At 41.9% G+C, this 18,029-nt stretch overlaps 1 protein-coding gene across 1 annotated transcript in view; it reads right to left on the bottom strand.

The window, feature by feature from the left end:
- Positions 1-540: 540 nt before the first annotated feature.
- LOC139550551 (phospholipase ABHD3-like) overlaps positions 541-18,029 on the bottom strand; it is a 32,583-nt gene continuing 15,094 nt past the window's right edge. The window contains exons 5-9 of the mRNA XM_071361505.1: positions 12,058-12,170; positions 11,328-11,501; positions 10,887-10,935; positions 9,720-9,885; positions 541-4,186 (exon numbers count right to left, since the gene is read on the bottom strand). Coding sequence (XP_071217606.1) covers positions 4,002-4,186; positions 9,720-9,885; positions 10,887-10,935; positions 11,328-11,501; positions 12,058-12,170 — 687 coding nt within the window. The 3' untranslated portion in view covers positions 541-4,001. The remainder of the gene's footprint in view (positions 4,187-9,719; positions 9,886-10,886; positions 10,936-11,327; positions 11,502-12,057; positions 12,171-18,029) is intronic.

Here is an 18,029-nt window from a genome sequence, read left to right as displayed (position 1 = left end):
TGCAGCGCGATCTGCATCAGAAATAGAAAGGACTTCTATTTTAGCCCTTGGTAACGCAGACGCTCATTGGCGTGCGAGCAGTGTGGGTGCAATAATTGAATAACATCGATTTCTAAATTTATTTTGCGCACGTGACGCGAGCGGTGTGGTCAGCCTATTAGAGGTTGTGTGAGGTCCTCTGACCATGGACCAGAATTTACAGAGACTCATTACCATGTGACTCAGATCCAGATTATTTCCCTGCATACTGCAAAGATGTTAACTTAATGTAAAGAGGGAAATAAAATACATTTACATTGGAATATGTTTTCACTAAGGAGGAATGATTAATAGAAGCATAAAGCATCCTCATGTCATTCTAGTCATGGAAAGAGGGATGGATGACACCACATAACTTGTTATTACACAATTGTTAGATGATACTGAAGCTGATGCCAACAGTGGGGTATTTTATAAAACCCTTAAAAGTCAATAAAATCAATTGAGAAAATGCATTTACAAGCAGAGCACTTGTAAAAGGAGAGACAGCAGACAAATGTACAATGTTTCATTTAATAATTTATTAAATGCAGCATAATACACTTCATATTAATACGTGCATATCTTTTTGCTGCGAATGTAAATAGAATTGATTGTTTTGTATATAAAATTAAACATAATATTGTATATATACAGTGGGGAGAACAAGTATTTGATACACTGCCGATTTTGCAGGTTTTCCTACTTACAAAGCATGTAGAGGTCTGTAATTTTTATCATAGGTACACTTCAACTGTGAGAGACGGAATCTAAAACAAAAATCCAGAAAATCACATTGTATGATTTTAAAATAATTAATTTGCATTTTATTGCATGACATAAGTATTTGATCACCTACCAACCAGTAAGAATTCCGGCTCTCACAGACCTGTTAGTTTTTCTTTAAGAAGCCCTCCTGTTCTCCACTCATTACCTGTATTAACTGCACCTGTTTGAACTCGTTACCTGTATAAAAGACACCTGTCCACACACTCAATCAAACAGATTCCAACCTCTCCACAATGGCCAAGACCAGAGAGCTGTGTAAGGACATCAGGGATAAAATTGTAGACCTGCACAAGGCTGGGATGGGCTACAGGACAATAGGCAAGCAGCTTGGTGAGAAGGAAACAACTGTTGGCGCAATTATTAGAAAATGGAAGAAGTTCAAGATGACGGTCAATCACCCTCGGTCTGGGGCTCCATGCAAGATTTCACCTCGTGGGGCATCAATGATCATGAGGAAGGTGAGGGATCAGCCCAGAACTACACGGCAGGACCTGGTCAATGACCTGAAGAGAGCTGGGACCACAGTCTCAAAGAAAACCATTAGTAACACACTACGCCGTCATGGATTAAAATCCTGCAGCGCACGCAAGGTCCCCCTGCTTAAGCCAGTGCATGTCCAGGCCTGTCTGAAGTTTGCCAATGACCATCTGGATGATCCAGAGGAGGAATGGGAGAAGGTCATGTGGTCTGATGAGACAAAAATAGAGCTTATTGGTCTAACTCCACTCGCCGTGTTTGGAGGAAGAAGAAGTATGAGTACAACCCCAAGAACACCATCCCAACCGTGAAGCATGGAGGTGGAAACATCATTCTTTGGGGATGCTTTTCTGCAAAGGGGACAGGACGACTGCACCGTATTGAGGGGAGGATGGATGGGGCCATGTATCGCGAGATCTTGGCCAACAACCTCCTTCCCTCAGTAAGAGCATTGAAGATGGGTCGTGGCTGGGTCTTCCAGCATGACAACGACACGAAACACACAGCCATGGCAACTAAGGAGTGGCTCCGGAAGAAGCATCTCAAGGTCCTGGAGTGGCCTAGCCAGTCTCCAGACCTGAACCCAATAGAAAATCTTTGGAGGGAGCTGAAAGTCCGTATTGCCCAGCGACAGCCCCGAAACCTGAAGGATCTGGAGAAGATCTGTAGGGAGGAGTGGGCCAAAATCCCTGCTGCAGTGTGTGCAAACCTAGTCAAGAACTACAGGAAACGTATGATCTCTGTAATTGCAAACAAAGGTTTCTGTACCAAATATTAAGTTCTGCTTTTCTGATGTATCAAATACTTATGTCATGCAATAAAATGCAAATTAATTACTTAAAAATCATACAATGTGATTTTCTGGATTTTTGTTTTAGATTCCGTCTCTCATAGTTGAAGTGTACCTATGATAAAAATTACAGACCTCTACATGCTTTGTAAGTAGGAAAACCTGCAAAATCGGCAGTGTATCAAATACTTGTTCTCCCCACTGTATATACTGTATATATAATGACAAACAAAACATGTCCTTTGTGCTACTGATTACGATGTAGTGTTGGTATTAGTCGTAAGTTTCAGGACGTGATGACGTCATAACGATGAGACACATGCTACTTAATGGCCACAGGGCAAAATAGAGAAACATACAAATTCCACAGGAATAAAGTCATAGGTGCATATGAAATGAGACCCCATTCCCTGCATTACTTTTGCCCAGGGTCCATGAGGTTCTGGCCAAAGGTAGTGCACTATATATTGAATAGGGTGCCATTTTGTACACAGGCAATGTCTGAAGCAGTGCATTGGTGACAGTCCGGTTGCCATATCTGGTGCTACTTTTGCTAACTCCTTTGATGTAAACAACTGCTTTATCATTGTTTGCTGAAGCAGAACCAAACAGGCAACCCAGCTGCATTCATAATAGCCAAGTTGCCAGATCGGGTGTAACTTTTGCTACTTCTTTATGGTAACCAACTCCTTTACTATTGTTAGATGAAACAGAACCGAACTGGTAACCCAGCTGCATTGATGGTGACCTAGTTGCAGCAAATTTGGCTACTTTTGCTCACTCCTTTATGGTAAACAACTCCTTTATCATTGTTTTGATGAAGTAGAACCAAACTGGCAACCCAGCTGAATTGATGATATATGCATCAGGTTGATATGCTCAGCAAATACCCTACAAGTACGGTAAAATACTGTAATACTGGCCCACAAAGTAACTAAGACTTAGCTGTGTCCTCAACATCAGGACAAATAATAACATCCATGTGGTATTTGCATATTAATTTATTAGGCCTTTTGGGTATACTTATTTACATATGAAAACTATTGAAATCGGGCGTTTGCAGGAAGGAATTACAGGCATGGCTTGTTCAAACTAAAATAGTGCAAATTCACATTCCTTATAACTAATAATGAGTTATCTCCATAACATTACATTGTTAGAGCTATTTGGTGTGCGTACAGGTAGTACGTGTGAATGAAAGTGCATGCAGAACAATTCAAGAGAACATAAATACTGTGATCTGTTGAGGTAAATTAAAGGTATCATCTCGGAATCCAGAACTAAATCTCACGCTACTATAGCAGCTAGCTGTCTGTCACGAGAGATTAGGTTAGGTATTTTTTTGTTGTTAAATGGACTAAACATTCTTTAACATAAACTATTCACATTCATAACAAACCTTTGACAGACAGACAGACAGACAGACAGACAGACAGACAGACAGACAGACAGACAGACAGACAGACAGACAGACAGACAGACAGACAGACAGACAGACAGACAGACAGACAGACAGACAGACAGACAGACAGACAGACAGACAGACAGACAGACAGACAGACAGACAGACACTATGTAAAAAAGAAATAAAATCCCTGAGGACTAAAATCCTATTGATACAGAGTTTTTGTTGAGAACACTGACGGATGGAGAAAGACAGCTGAAATTATTCATATTTGAACATACTAATGTGAACATACTCATCTTTTTAAAATAAGCATGATATGAATTCATGGCTACATACATTGAATTAATGAATGTATGAAGGAATATATGAGTTGACGGACGAATGCTGTGTTGCGACAGGATGTGCCCTTCAAAAATAAACAATGCTTTTTTGCTTGTAGTGAGAGAGGGAGGGAGAAGGACTGGAGGGGAGGAGGAAAGAAATGAAAGAAAGAGAGAGAGGGAGAAAATGAATGTCGTACTAGCTGGAAAGGTCATTGAGGTCGCCACCCTGTTCTATGACGGCCTTGGCAAACTGCTTAAACACGCGGTCCATGTAGGTGCTCTGTCGGGGCCACAGGCCCTCCAGGAAACCAATATGGCCACCGTGGCAGGTGATGAGGAGGGCTAGGTTAGGGTTCTGCTTCACCGCCTCCACTGGAATGGCTGATGAGAAGAAACACATTGTTAATAATCTATCAGTCAAGCAGTGGACATAAACCGAGCACTAGATTGGAGATTTGACTTCCAAAACCCCACAGAAATACTGTATGCACGTACATATTCCATGTAGTATAAATCTTATGTCTTACACACTGATTAAGGCATTACAAGAATGTGCCCTGCACAAAACACAAATATACACATTATACACAAAATATACACATTATACACAAAATATACATATACACTACCTTTTAAAAGTTTGAGATCACTTAGAAATGTCCTTGTTTTTGAAAGAAAAGCAAATATTTTGCCCATTAAAATAACATAAAATGCTGCCTAGAAAGCCAGCATCCCGGAGTCGCATCTTTACTGTTGACATTGAGACTGGTGTTTTGCGGGTATTATTTAATGAAGCTGCCAGTTGAGGACTTGTGAGGCGTCTCTAATGTCCTTGTCCTCTTGCTCAGTTATGCACCGGGGCCTCCCACTCCTCTTTCTATTCTGGTTAGAGACAGTTTGTGCTGTTCTATGAAGGGAGTAGTACACAGCATTGTACGAGATCTTCAGTTTCTTGGCAATTTCTCGCATGGAATAGCCTTCATTTCTCAGAACAAGAATAGACTGACGAGTTTCAGACTGTAATCGAACACACAAATGCTGATGCTCCAGATACTCAAATAGTCTAAAGAAGGCCAGTTTTATTGCTTCTTTAATCAGAACAACAGTTTTCAGCTGTGCTAACATAATTACTAAATGATTTTCTAATGATCAATTAGCTTTTTAAAATGATAAACTTGGATTAGCTAACACACGTGGCATTGGAACACAGGAGTGAAGGTTGTTGATAATGGGCCTCTGTACGCCTATGTTGATATTCCATAAAAAATCTGCCGTTTCCAGCTACAATAGTCATTTACAACATTAACAATGTCTACACTGTATTTCTGATAAATGTTATGTTATTTTAATGGACAAAAAAATTGCTTTTCTTTCAAAAACAAGAACATTTCTAAGTGACCCCAAACTTTTGAACGGTAGTGTATATACACATTAAAATACAAAAACACCGTCATGGGAAGCACAAGTAAAACATCACAAATCACCCAGAAAAACAGTTACATTCCTCCACAAATAAGTCCCCAATCAATACTCTAAATTGCCCGAACGGCACCAGGACATTAATATTAAATGTATTTTTTATTTTATTCCAGCAATACGGTGCTTTAAAACTAAAAGTATATTTACCTAGCTCGGTGGAGACCCTAGGAACCTCAAGAGTTAACCAATCCTGTGAACAGGTCAGGCAACTCAGGTGACTATACTTCAACAGCAAAGTTAGATAAGATGTAAGTTTATGAAGTAGGGCCTTGTAAAAAAAAAAGGGAGTAATGTAGAGATACCTACCTACATGTACATATTACCTCAATTACCTTGACTAACCTGTACCCCCGCACATTGACTTGGTACCGGTAACGCCTTTATTTAGCCTTGTTAATATTATTTTATTGTGTGACTTTTTAAAACTTTTGTTTATTTTGTAAAACATTTCTTAACTCACATTTTCTTAAAACTGCATTGTTGGTTAAGGGCATGTAAGTAAGCATATCACGGTAAAGTCTAAACCTGTTGTATTCGGCACATCTGACAAATAAAAATGTATTTGACTTTAATGAAGTTCAGTCAACCTTTTGTTACAGGATGCAGGGATGAGTATCAAAACTGTATCAAACTGTTACCTGTAACAAAATGAAGGGCACTATGGTAGATGGCATCCAAAGGTTTAAGAGTAGTTGCAGCTGCACTTTGATAAATAATATCACCATAATCAAGAACAGATAAAATGTTTGACAGAATAATTTGCTTCCTACTGCTCAGACAAAGGCACGATCTGTTTGTGTAGAAAAAGTTAACTTTAAATCTTAGCTTGTTAACCAGCTAATCTATATGTTTTTTTAAACGTCAAATCCATATCAATCCAAATGCTTAAGTATTTATATGCGGGAACACGTTCAATTGGAAAACCATATAATGAGTAAACATCTAAAACATTACTACTAGAGTTTAAGAACAACATGTATTTTGTTTTGCCAATATTAAGCACAAGTTTTAATTCAGCAAAGGATTTCTACATACAGTTGAAGTCGGAAGTTTACATACACTTAGGTTGGAGTCATTAAAACTAATTTTTCAACCACTCCACAAATTTCTTGTTAACAAACTATAGTTTTGGCAAGTCGGTTAGGACATCTACTTTGTTTATGACACAAGTAATTTTTCCAACAATTGTTTACAGACAGATTATTTCACTTATAATTCACTGTATCACAATTCCAGTGGGTCAGAAGTTTACATACAGTAAGTTGACTGTGCCTTTAAACAGCTTGGAAAATTCCAGAAAATGATGTCATGGCTTTAGAAGCTTCTGATAGGCTAATTGACCAAATTTGAGTCAATTGGAGGTGTACCTGTGGATGTATTTCAAGCACCTACAGTGCTTCTTTGCTTGACATCATGGGAAAATCAAAAGAAATCATCCAAGATCTCAGAAAAATAATTGTAGACCTCCAAAAGTCTGGTTCATCCTTGGGAGCAATTTCCAAACGCCTGAAGGTACCACGTTCATCTGTACAAACAATAGTACGCAAGTATAAACACCATGGCCGTCATACCGCTCAGGAAGGAGACGTGTGTTCTGTCTCTTAGAGATGAACATACTTTGGTGCGAAAAGTGCAAATCAATCCCAGAACAATAGCAAAGGACCGTGTGAAGATCCTGGAGGAAACAGGTACAAAAGTATCTATATCCACAGTAAAACGAGTCCTATATCGACATAACCTGAAAGTCCGCTCAGCAAGGAAGAAGCCACTGCTCCAAAACCGCCATAAAAAAGCCAGACTACGGTTTGCAACTGCACATGGGGACAAAGATCATACTTTTTGGTGAAATGTCCTCTGGTCTGATGAAAAAAAAATAGAACTGTTTGGCCATAATGACCATCGTTATGTTTGGAGGAAAAAGGGGGAGGCTTGCAAGCCGAAGAACACCAACCCAACCGTGAAGCATGGGGTTGGCAGCATCATGTTGTGGGGGTGCCTTTCTGCAGGAGGGACTGGTGCACTTCACAAAATAGATGGCATTATGAGGCAGGAAAATTATGTGGATATATTGAAGCAACATCTCAAGACATCAGTCAGGAAGTTAAAGCTTAGTCGCAAATGGGTCTTCCAAATAGACAATGACCCCAAGCATACTTCCAAAGTTGTGGCAAAATGGCTTAAGGACAACAAAATCAAGGTAATGGAGTGGCCATCACCAAGCCCTGACCTCAATCCCATAGACAATGTGTGGCCAGAACTGAAAAAACGTGTGCGAGAATGGAGGCCTACAAACCTGACTCAGTTACAACCAGGTCTGTCAGGAGGAATGGGACAAAATTCACCCAACTTATTGTGGGAAGCTTGTGGAAGGCTACCCGAAACGTTTGACCCAAGTTAAACAATTTAAAGGCAAAGCTACCAAATACTAATACTTCTGACCCACTGGGAGTGTGATGAAAGAAAGAAAAGCTGAAATAAATAATTCTCTCTACTATTATTCTGACATTTCACATTTTTTAAATAAAGTGGTGATTCTAACTGACCTAAAACAGGGAATTTTTACTAGGATTAAATGTCAGGAATTGTGAACACCTGAGTTTAGTTAAGGTGTATGTAAACTTCCGACTTCAACTGTAGCTATACAATCTGACTGTAGTTTTGACATAGCCAGATCAACAGTTGGGACAATAGCATACATAATAGTATCATCCGCATATAGATCAGGTTTTTTAACAGATTGACCAATTGTGTTTATATAAATAGTGAAGAGAACAGGTCCCAAAATCGACCGCTTTTATGCACTTCAAGAAATTCCGACTTAACCCCATCAATCACGATGGCCTGAGTTCTGTCACTAAGATAATCATGAAACTGTGAAAAGGCGTCAGAGCTCAGGCCTATTGAGGACAACTCCTTCAATAAAATAGCATGATCAACAGTATCAAAAGCTTTTGACAGGTCCACAAACAAAGCAGCACATTTCACTTTAGTGTCTAAACCTTTGACAAGATCATTATCAACTAAAGTGATTGCTGTAATAGTGCTTTGCCCATGCCTAAACCCTGATTGGTTTACATTCAAAATACATTTCTCAGATGAAAAAGAGCAAAGTTGTACAATTGGATCCAATTGGTCGGCCCATGTGGATTTCTCGTTGTCTATTGCTACAAAGCATCCGGGACTTATTTTTGTGAAATTAGCCTAAAAGAAAAGCTTTGACTATCATCATACAGCAAGTTTCCCCTATCAGCATCCAGCCCAGTATCATTGTGAATAGGCTTAGAAGTTATTTCAAAGAGATAGCCTGCTGAAATAAAATGGTGATTAAATGCATCAATGATGGCATTTTCACCATAATGAGGCCAGTATCTGAATTAATTTGTTGTGACAGAGAAGAGGAAGTACAACCCTTCAGGGATTTGACAGTTTTCCAGAATTTAGCCGGGTTCCCATTACAATCCGAACGAGCGGTTACATAATAATCAGATTTAGCCTTTCTGATTTGTCTTACACAATGATTCCTCAGCTGCTTAAAAGCGTGCCACTCCGAGCCTAAGCCTGTGTTCCTGGCCTTGACCCAAGCATTATATATTTTATGAATTACTTCTGATACTTCTTCTGATTCTGATTCCAGAGTGTACCAGGCATTCGACCTACCTTTAACCCTTGGTTTTATTATTATCCACAATAGTATTGAACACATCTGAAAAAAGGCTGAAAGCTAAACCGGGTTCAGGTATAGATGAAACACAATCAAGATCACTAAAATAAAGATCATGTAAAAAAGCCTGTTCACTGAAGTTGTTAAAGTTCCTCTTTGTGATGACACGAGGCTGAGATTTTTGTATTCTCACATCTCTAACACAAACAACTGGGCAATGGTCACTAATATCTTGGACGAAGACACCAGTAGAAACATATTTCTCTGGTGTATTCGTTAGAAAAAGATCAATCAGAGTTGACTTGAAGGATCTTTACACAGTGATCCTTACGCAGGTTGGGCCGTGTAGGCTTGGTCACCATCTGGGTTAGGTTTAGATCATTACACATGTCTTTTAGATTTAATTTTAGATTGCATTTCCCAAACATAATTTAGGTCACCCAGGATAATAACTTCTGATTTAGTAAAATAATACAACAAACTAGTTAACTCCTTGAGTGCACAAAAGTTAGCTGAGGGAGGACGGTAGACCACTATAACAGTTATGGATACATTTTCCCCCAGAAAAGATGTCTTCTACATTGTGTCTTTGGCTGCATTGTCTTTCGGTATATGCCTTGCTTATCAGCTATGTAATCAACATGGAGGGCCAGTGGGAGGCTATGTACCGAACATGAAGGGCCGGTGGTGGGCTATGTAACCAAAATGGAGGGCCAGTGGTGGGCTTTGTAACCAAAATGGAGGGCCAGTGGTGGGGTGTGATTGTGGACCCACCATGACTGGGAGAGAAGACGTCGTCTGCAGCGTTTAGACACAACATGGGCACCTGCACAGACTTGAGCCTGTGGATGGGACTGGCATCATGGTAGTAGTCATCATTGGTGGGGTAGCCAAACATTATAGACGTGAACCTCTCATCAAACTCACGGAGGGTCTTTGCCTGCAGGGGGGTTGGGATGAAGTCAAATTAAAAGGTGACATCCGGCAACAATACAGTGGCTTGCGAAACAACCCGCTTGGCATTTTTACTATTTTGTTGCCTTACAACCTGGAATTAAAATAGATTTTTGGGGGGGTTGTATCATTTGATTTACACAACATGCCTACCACTTGAAGATGCAAAATATGTTTTATTGTGAAACAAACAAGAAATAAGACAACAAAACAGAAAACTTGAGCGTGCATAACTATTCACCCCCCCAAAGTCAATACTTTGTAGAGCCAACTTTTGCAGCAATTACAGCTGCAAGCCTCTTGGGGTATGTCTCTATAAGCTTGGCACATCTAGCCACTGGGATTTTTGCCCATTCTTCAAGGCAAAACTGCTCCAGCTCCTTCAAGTGGGAGGGGTTCCACTGGTGTACAGCAGCCTTTAAGTCATACCATAGATTCTCAATTGGATTGAGGTCTGTGCTTTGATTAGGCCATTCCAAGACATTTAAATGTTTCCCCTTAAACCACTCAAGTGTTCTATTTTTCCTCAATAAAGTAGCTATCAGAAAAGTTAGTAAGGGGAAAAAAAAAAAAACATAGATATAAAGGCTAGAAATGTTATAGAAATTCATTTTTTTTGTGAAGCTTATATTCAATTGCCACTCCTTGTTGCACACAACAAGCTTCCATTCCCCTTGTCACGAGGGGATTTATGGCTGATTTAAGATTAAATTGTCAACCCTCTTATGGTCAACCCTATTACTTTATTTGGCTATTATTAGGCACTTACTATAGTCATTTTTTACATTTTACCTCTTGAGATGGGAAATGTGTTTTTTATGAAGCTGAACATGTGCTCTTTATGACAGAGTGTAAACATTTTGTGAAATCAAACTTTTATTTGACCAAGTTACACTTCTCAAAGGCACCAAATTGGTGGAACAACCGATGGGTTGCTTTTACTTTGATTGTAGTAGAGGAGGTCATTAAAAAGGTTGTGCATTTTACCTTCATCACATGATCAATGTCGTAACTCTTCTCAAGCACAGATTTGTGTCTAGAGGAGAGAAAAACACAAGGAAGAAGGAAGTAGGTTTGCTTCAATGGGAAACATAGGGAAGCATGTGGGTTTGCTTCAATATCCATTGGCAATGTCCATTAAATGATTTGGGCCTGACAGTAGAGTACTGAGTGCTTAGCACTGTGACAACTGCTGCTGTAAAAAGGGATTTATAAAATACATTTGATTGATTGAGATAGGAAAATATCCCAAGAGAGAGAGAGAAAGAGAAAGAACTTTTATCTGTTAGCTTTTAGAGCCCAACCTCAGGGGTCGCTAAAAGCTAACATCTAAAAGCTAAACAATGTAGCTCAGTGCAACTAAGAGCTAAGAGCTAATCTAGACAAATCCCCCAGTAGCCCGTCCAGCCTGCTACGGCGAACACCCACCTGTCCACGCCCGCCTGCAGGCAGCTGGTGAGGTAGGAGTTGAAGAGAAAGCGGTCCAGAGGCTTCTCCAGTGACGCTGTGCACTCAAACACATCCCAGCCTGCCGAGAACACAACCACGCCTTTCAGGCATGTTTCTCTGCCCTTCCTCCCCAGGTAGTTCGCCAGCATCATCCTGGGATTAGAAAGACAGGGAGAGGGTAGGGGGAGAGGGGGGAGGACGGTGGAGGGGAGAGAGGGTGGGGGAGAAGGGAGAGGGGAAACCCTCACTTAGGTAGGGGATTATAGCTATAATGCCTCTTTTGACATGGTGTAAGTACTACTGAGAGACTGAGCCCCTTAATCAAATGAAAAGTGGTGTTTCTGACAGGGGAAAGGAGGAGGCTGCAAAATAAAATACAATACATAACCAACCCATGACAACATTTCTGCTGGTGAGCATTTACCTCAGTTTTTGAGATATCAATATTAACCTATAGATGGGACAACCAAGTACTTTCCAGGCTCTACATAAAAGGCAGTATCTTTAGACTAACTCCCACAGTTCAGTGAAGATATACTGTTGTATAGTATTGCTCCATAAATACATGTATGTCCCGTTGACATCAATACGGTAGCCTACATCAACACATGATTTATATCTGAGTCTGAGTAATGCTTGCAGCTCTCAGGATTTGGGCCATAGTGTCACTTCTATTGAAGTGAGAAAACATGAAGAGGCACCTACTAACCCGCCCATGGAGACCCCAGCAGCCATGAGAGGGGCGTCCTCATTTGTCCTCTGGATGTGTTCGATGACCGCCTCCAGGTCCTCTGTGTTGGCAGCACAGTATGTTCTGGGAGTCTGGTAGCACACAAAGATAAGAAGAGTTCACCATGTGTGTGTGTGTGTGTGTGTGTGTGTGTGTGTGTGTGTGTGTGTGTGTGTGTGTGTGTGTGTGTGTGTGTGTGTGTGTGTGTGTGTGTGTGTGTGTGTGTGTGTGTGTGTGCGTGTGCGTGTGCGTGTGTGTGGTGTGGTGTGGTGTGGTGTGGTGTGGTGCGTCCATGTCCCTTTTAGTGTTACAGCACAGTTTTTCTGTTGATAGATTGACTTTCAACTGTAAGGAGGAAAGTACTGCAAAGTAAAACACACACACACACACGCAAATATCACTGCGACCTCTGCATGTGCACACACTGTTCCGGCGATCTATATTCAGATGTGCAGAGAAATCATACTGTAAATGAATTACACACAAGCCTTCACACCCTTCCTCACACATGTGCACAAACACTGCTTGTGACTTGAAGGCCAAACACTCTCCATGATGCTATACAGTATATTCATCATGCTGGATTGGAATGAGTGGTAGAAAAATAAGCTCTGGTATTACAAATGGCTGACTCAGGGACAGGGGCTATTTAGAGTTAAAGCAGTAGCAAACACAGGAGGAGGTATACTGTAATAACATTTAAGCCTGCTGCTGGACAGCCTTTTTCAGCTAATGGCCTGTAGTATCTGTCCATCACAAGCACAATCGATTAATGCAAGCATTGTTCTATCACATTGAGTAAACAATCCACTGACAGTGAAATAACATCACAGACATGGAGAACAATAATGGACCAGTAAGGTTAGAGAAAAGAAAATGAGTAAAACACAAACTGAATTCAGACACTTGTTCAATCTAATCCTAGAACAGATAGGTGATAAAAAGAAGAGGCATCTCGATTTCTCGGGATAGGCAGGGTTGGGTCGGTTACTTTCTAAAAGGTAATCAAATCATATTTCATTTGTCACACGCGCCGAATACCTTACAGTGAAATGTTTACTTACAAGCCCTTAACCAACAATGCAGTTTTCCAACAAAAAAAAGTGTTAAAAAAAAAATGGATAACAGTAGCGAGGCTATATACAGGGGGAACCGGTACAGAGTCAATGTGCGGGGGTACAGGTTAGTCGAGGTAATTGAGGTAATATGTACATGTAGGTAGAGTTAAAGTGACTATGCATAGATAATAAACAGAGAGTAGCAGCAGAGTATAAGAGGAGGGGGGGGGGGGGGACAATGCAAATAATCTGGGTAGCCATTTGATTAGCTGTTCAGGAGTATTATTGTGGGAGGAAGCTGTTAAGAAGCCTTTTGGACCTAGACTTTGCGCTCCGGTACCGCTTGTCGTGAGGTAGCAGAGAGAGCAGTGTATGACTGGGGTGGCTGGAGTCTTTGAACATTTTTATGGCCTTCCTCTGACACTGCCTGGTATAGAGGTCCTGGACGGGAGGAAGCTTGGCCCCAGTGATGTACTGGGCCGTACGCACTACCCTCTGTAGTGCCTTGCGGTCGGAGGCCGAGCAGTTGCCATACCAGGTAGTGAGGCAACCAGTCAGGATGCTCTCGATGGTGCAGCTGTAGAACCTTTCGTGGATCTAAGGACCCATGCCAAATCTTTTCAGTCTCCTGAGGGGCAATAAGCTTAATCGTAACCTCTTCACGACTGTCATGGTGTGTTTGGACCATGATAGTTTGTTGGTGATGTGGACACCAAGGAACTTGAAGCTCTCAACCTGCTCCACTACAGCCCCGTTGATGAGAATGGGGGCGTGCTCGGTCCTCCTTTCCTGTAGTCCACAATCATCTCCTTTGTCTTGATCACGTTGCGCGAGAGGTTGTTATCCAGGCACCACACGTCCAGGTCTCTGACCTCCTCCCTATAGGCTGTCTCATCGTTGTCGGTGATCAGGCCTACCACTGTTGTGTCGTCGGCAAACTTAATGATGGTGTTGTAGTCGTGCCTGGCCATGCAGTCATGAGTGAACAGGGAGTACAGGAGGGGACTGAGTACACACCCCTGAGGTGTCCCCATGTTGAGGATCAGCGTGGCAGATGTGTTGTTACCTACCCTTACCACCTGGGGGCGGCCCGTCAGGAAGTCCTGGATCCAGTTGAGGGGGGAGGTGTTTAGTCCCAGGGTCCTTAGCGTAGTGATGAGCTTTGATGGCACTATGGTGTTGAACGCTGAGCTGTAGTCAATGAATAGTATTCACACGTAGGTGTTCCTTTTGTCCAGGTGAGAAAGGGCAGTGTGGAATTGAATAGAGATTGCATCATCTGTGGATTTGTTGGGAATTGGAGTGGGTCTAGGGTTTCTGAGATAATGGTGTTGATGTGAGCCATGACCAGCCTTTGAAAGCACTTCATGGCTACAGACGTGAGTGCTACGGGTCGGTAGTCATTTAGGCAGGTTACCTTAGTGTTATTAGGCACAGGGCCTATGGTGGTCTGCTTGAAATATGTTGGTATTACAGACTCAGTCAGGAACAGGTTGAAAATGTCAGTGAAGACACTTGCCAGTTGGTCAGTGTTTGCTCGGAGTACATGTCCTGGTAATCCGTCTGGCCCTGCGGCCTTGTGTGAATGTTGACCTGTTTAATAAAGGTCTTACTCACATTGGCTACGGAGAGCTCGATGACACAGTCATCCAGAACAGCTGATGCTCTCATGCAAGCTTCATTGCTGCTTGCCTCGAAGCGACCATAGAAGTAATTTAGCTCGTCTGGTAGGCTCGTGTCACTGGGCAGCTTGCGGCTGTGCATCCCTTTGTAGTCCGTAATAGTTTTGAAGCCCTGCCACATCCAACGAGCTTCGGAGCCGGTGTAGCACGATTCAATCTTAGTCCTGTATTGACGCTTTGCCTGTTTGATGGTTTGTCGCAGGGCATGGCGAGATTTCTTATAAGCATCCGTGTTAGAGTCCCACTCCTTGAAAGAGGCAGTTTTACCCTTTAGCTCAGTGCGGATGTTGCCTGTAATCCATGGCTTCTGGTTGGGGTATGTATGTATAGTCACTGTGGGGACGACGTCATCGATGCAGTTATTAATGAAGCCAGTGACTGATGTGGTGTATTCCTCAATGCCATCGGAAGAATCCCAGAACATATTCCAATCTGTGCTAGCAAAACAGTCCTGTAGCATAGCATCTGCATCATCTGACTACTTCTTTATCGACCGAGTCACTGGTACATCCTGCTTTAGTTTTTGCTTGTAAGCAGGAATCAGGAGTATATAATTATGGTCATATTTTCCAAATGGAGGGCGAGGAGGAGCTTTGTAAGCATCTCTTGTGTGGAGTAAAGGTAGTCTAGAGTCTTTTTCCCTCTGGTTGCACATTTAACATGCTGGTAGAAATGAAGTAAAACAGATTTAAGTTTTAAGTCCCCAGCCACTAGGAGCACCACCTCTGGATGAGCGTTTTCCTGTTTGTTTATGGCCTTATACAGCTCATTGAGTGTGGTCTTAGTGCCAGCATTGGTTTGTGGTGGTAAATAGACAGCTATGAAAAAATATAGATGAAAACTCTTGGTAAATAGTGTGGTTTACAGCTTATCATGAGATACTCTACCTCAGGCGAGCTAAACCTAAAGACTTTATTAATATTAGATTTTGTGCACCAGCTGTTGTTTACAAATATACACAGACTATCACCCCTTGTCTTACCAGAAGCAGCTTTTCTATCTTGCCTATGCAGCGTAAACCCTGCCAGGTGTATGTTATCCATGTTGTTGTTCAGCCACGACTCAGTGAAACATAGGATATTACCGTTTTTAATGTCCCATTGGTAGGATATTCGTGATTGTAGCTCATCTATTTTGTTATCCAATGAATGTACGTTGGCTAATAGGACTGATGGTAGAGGCAGATTACCCTCTCGCCGTCAGATCTTTACAAGGCACCCCAACCTACGTCCCCGTTATCTCCGTCTCTTTCTCATGTGAATGATTGGGATTTGGGCCTTGTCGGGTGTCTGAAGTAAATCCCTCGAGTCCGACTCGTAAGAGAAAAAAAATCTTCATCCAGTTAAATTTATTATTGTTTTATTTCACCTTTATTTAACTAGGTAGGCTAGTTGAGAACAAGTTCTCATTTGAGGTGAGTAATCTCTGTCTTGATATCCAGAAGCTCTTTTCAGTCATAACGGTGGCAGAAACATTATGTACAAAATAATGTCACGGCAGTCAAAAGGAGGAGACCTGGTATGCGTACATTCTCTTATTTATAAGAATGAACACAGTCCGGAGCCTCCAGCAATGATCCCCAGTCCGGGGTCTCCAGCGACGGTCCCCAGCTCGGGGCCTCCGGCGAGGGTCCCCGGTCCAGGGCCTCCGGCGATGATCCGCAGTCCAGAGCCTCCGGCGATGATCCACGGTCCGGATCTACGAAGGCGGAGGGATCAGTGTAAAGAGGGGGGCGGCGTCCAGAACCAGAGCCGCCACCGAGGGTAGATTCCCACTCGGACCCTCCCCTATAAGTTCAGGTTTGCGGTCGGGAGTCCGCACCTTTGGGGGGGGGGGGGGGGGGGGTACTGTCACGCCCTGACCTTAGTTATCTATATTTTCTTTATTATTTTGGTTAGGTCAGGGTGTGACTAGGGTGGGTATGCTAGATTTATCTTGGCTAGGGCTTTTGTATATCTAGGGGTTTTGTAGGTCTAGGTATATATATGTCTATGGTGGCCTGATATGGTCCCCAATCAGAGGCAGCTGTTTATCGTTGTCTCTGATTGGGGACCATATTTAGGTAGCCATTTTCCTTTGGGTATTTGTGGGTTCTTGTCTATGTGTAGTTGCCTGCTCAGCACTCATTTGTATAGCTTCACGGTTCGTTTCGTTATTTTGTTAGTTTTGTTCAGTGTTCATTCTTATATTTAAGAAGAATGTACGCATACCACGCTGCGCCTTGGTCTCCTCCTTTTGACTGCCGTGACATACTTTTAGATTACTTTCCCCTTAAGAGTAATTTGAAGAAGACAATAATGTACGTTATCAATTGAACGACATCTATTGCAGGATAAAACAATGTAAAGTTTGCAAAGCTGGCCATATGTGCTATGTTGTACCTAAAACCCACTGAAATAACAGTAATTATATTACATTGACTTAAAATAACCTTGAGGATGATGCAGGTTTTATAACCTCCCTGACATCACGATTTAACATGGCCTATTTCTCAGTCAGACATATCTTCTTTCTCTCTGGCTGCAAACTGGGACTACCAGTATCTTTCTTCATCAATATTCTTGCACAAAGTTCAGCCTGAATGTTTTTTCACAGCAGCCATATCCAGTTGCTGTGTCTTCATAACCTACATTCCAGTAAAGGACTTGAGTGGAGTAGGAACTCTACTGGTGCATTTCCAATGAGACTTACCCCCACACCAATGGGCCGCCAGTGTTTGTTATTGTAAGCTCTAGTGTTATTGTGTTTCCATCAGGAGGGTGACACTAAAGACTAATCAACAACATCTGCATCATTCAAGACTTGCTTTGTGAGAAGATGTTAAAGTTCACAGTTAGCCATGGTTATGTAAATTCCAGCTGAAAAGTACCCAGGGCCTTGCCTTGGCCCCAAGAGCAGGTCCGCCGGAGCCTTGGCCCAATGAGACACGGATACTGGCCCACGTAGATAGAAACAGAAAGGTCTGAGCCTTTTGGGTAAAACACTGAGGTAAATCCTGTATGGAAATATGCCATGCTGGTAATGTTACAACCATAATAAAAACAGATTGAAACAATTTCCTCTTTTTTTATTTTATTTTATTTTACCGTTATTTTACCAGGTAAGTTGACTGAGAACACGTTCTCATTTGCAGCAACGACCTGGGGAATAGTTACAGGGGAGAGGAGGGGGAAGAATGAGCCAATTGTAAACTGGGGATTATTAGGTGACC

This window comes from Salvelinus alpinus, chromosome 23 (assembly GCF_045679555.1).
Source record: "Salvelinus alpinus chromosome 23, SLU_Salpinus.1, whole genome shotgun sequence".
Taxonomy (NCBI): domain Eukaryota; kingdom Metazoa; phylum Chordata; class Actinopteri; order Salmoniformes; family Salmonidae; genus Salvelinus; species Salvelinus alpinus.
Note: the sequence above shows the minus strand (reverse complement) of the source record. Positions and strands in the feature narration are given on the sequence as shown.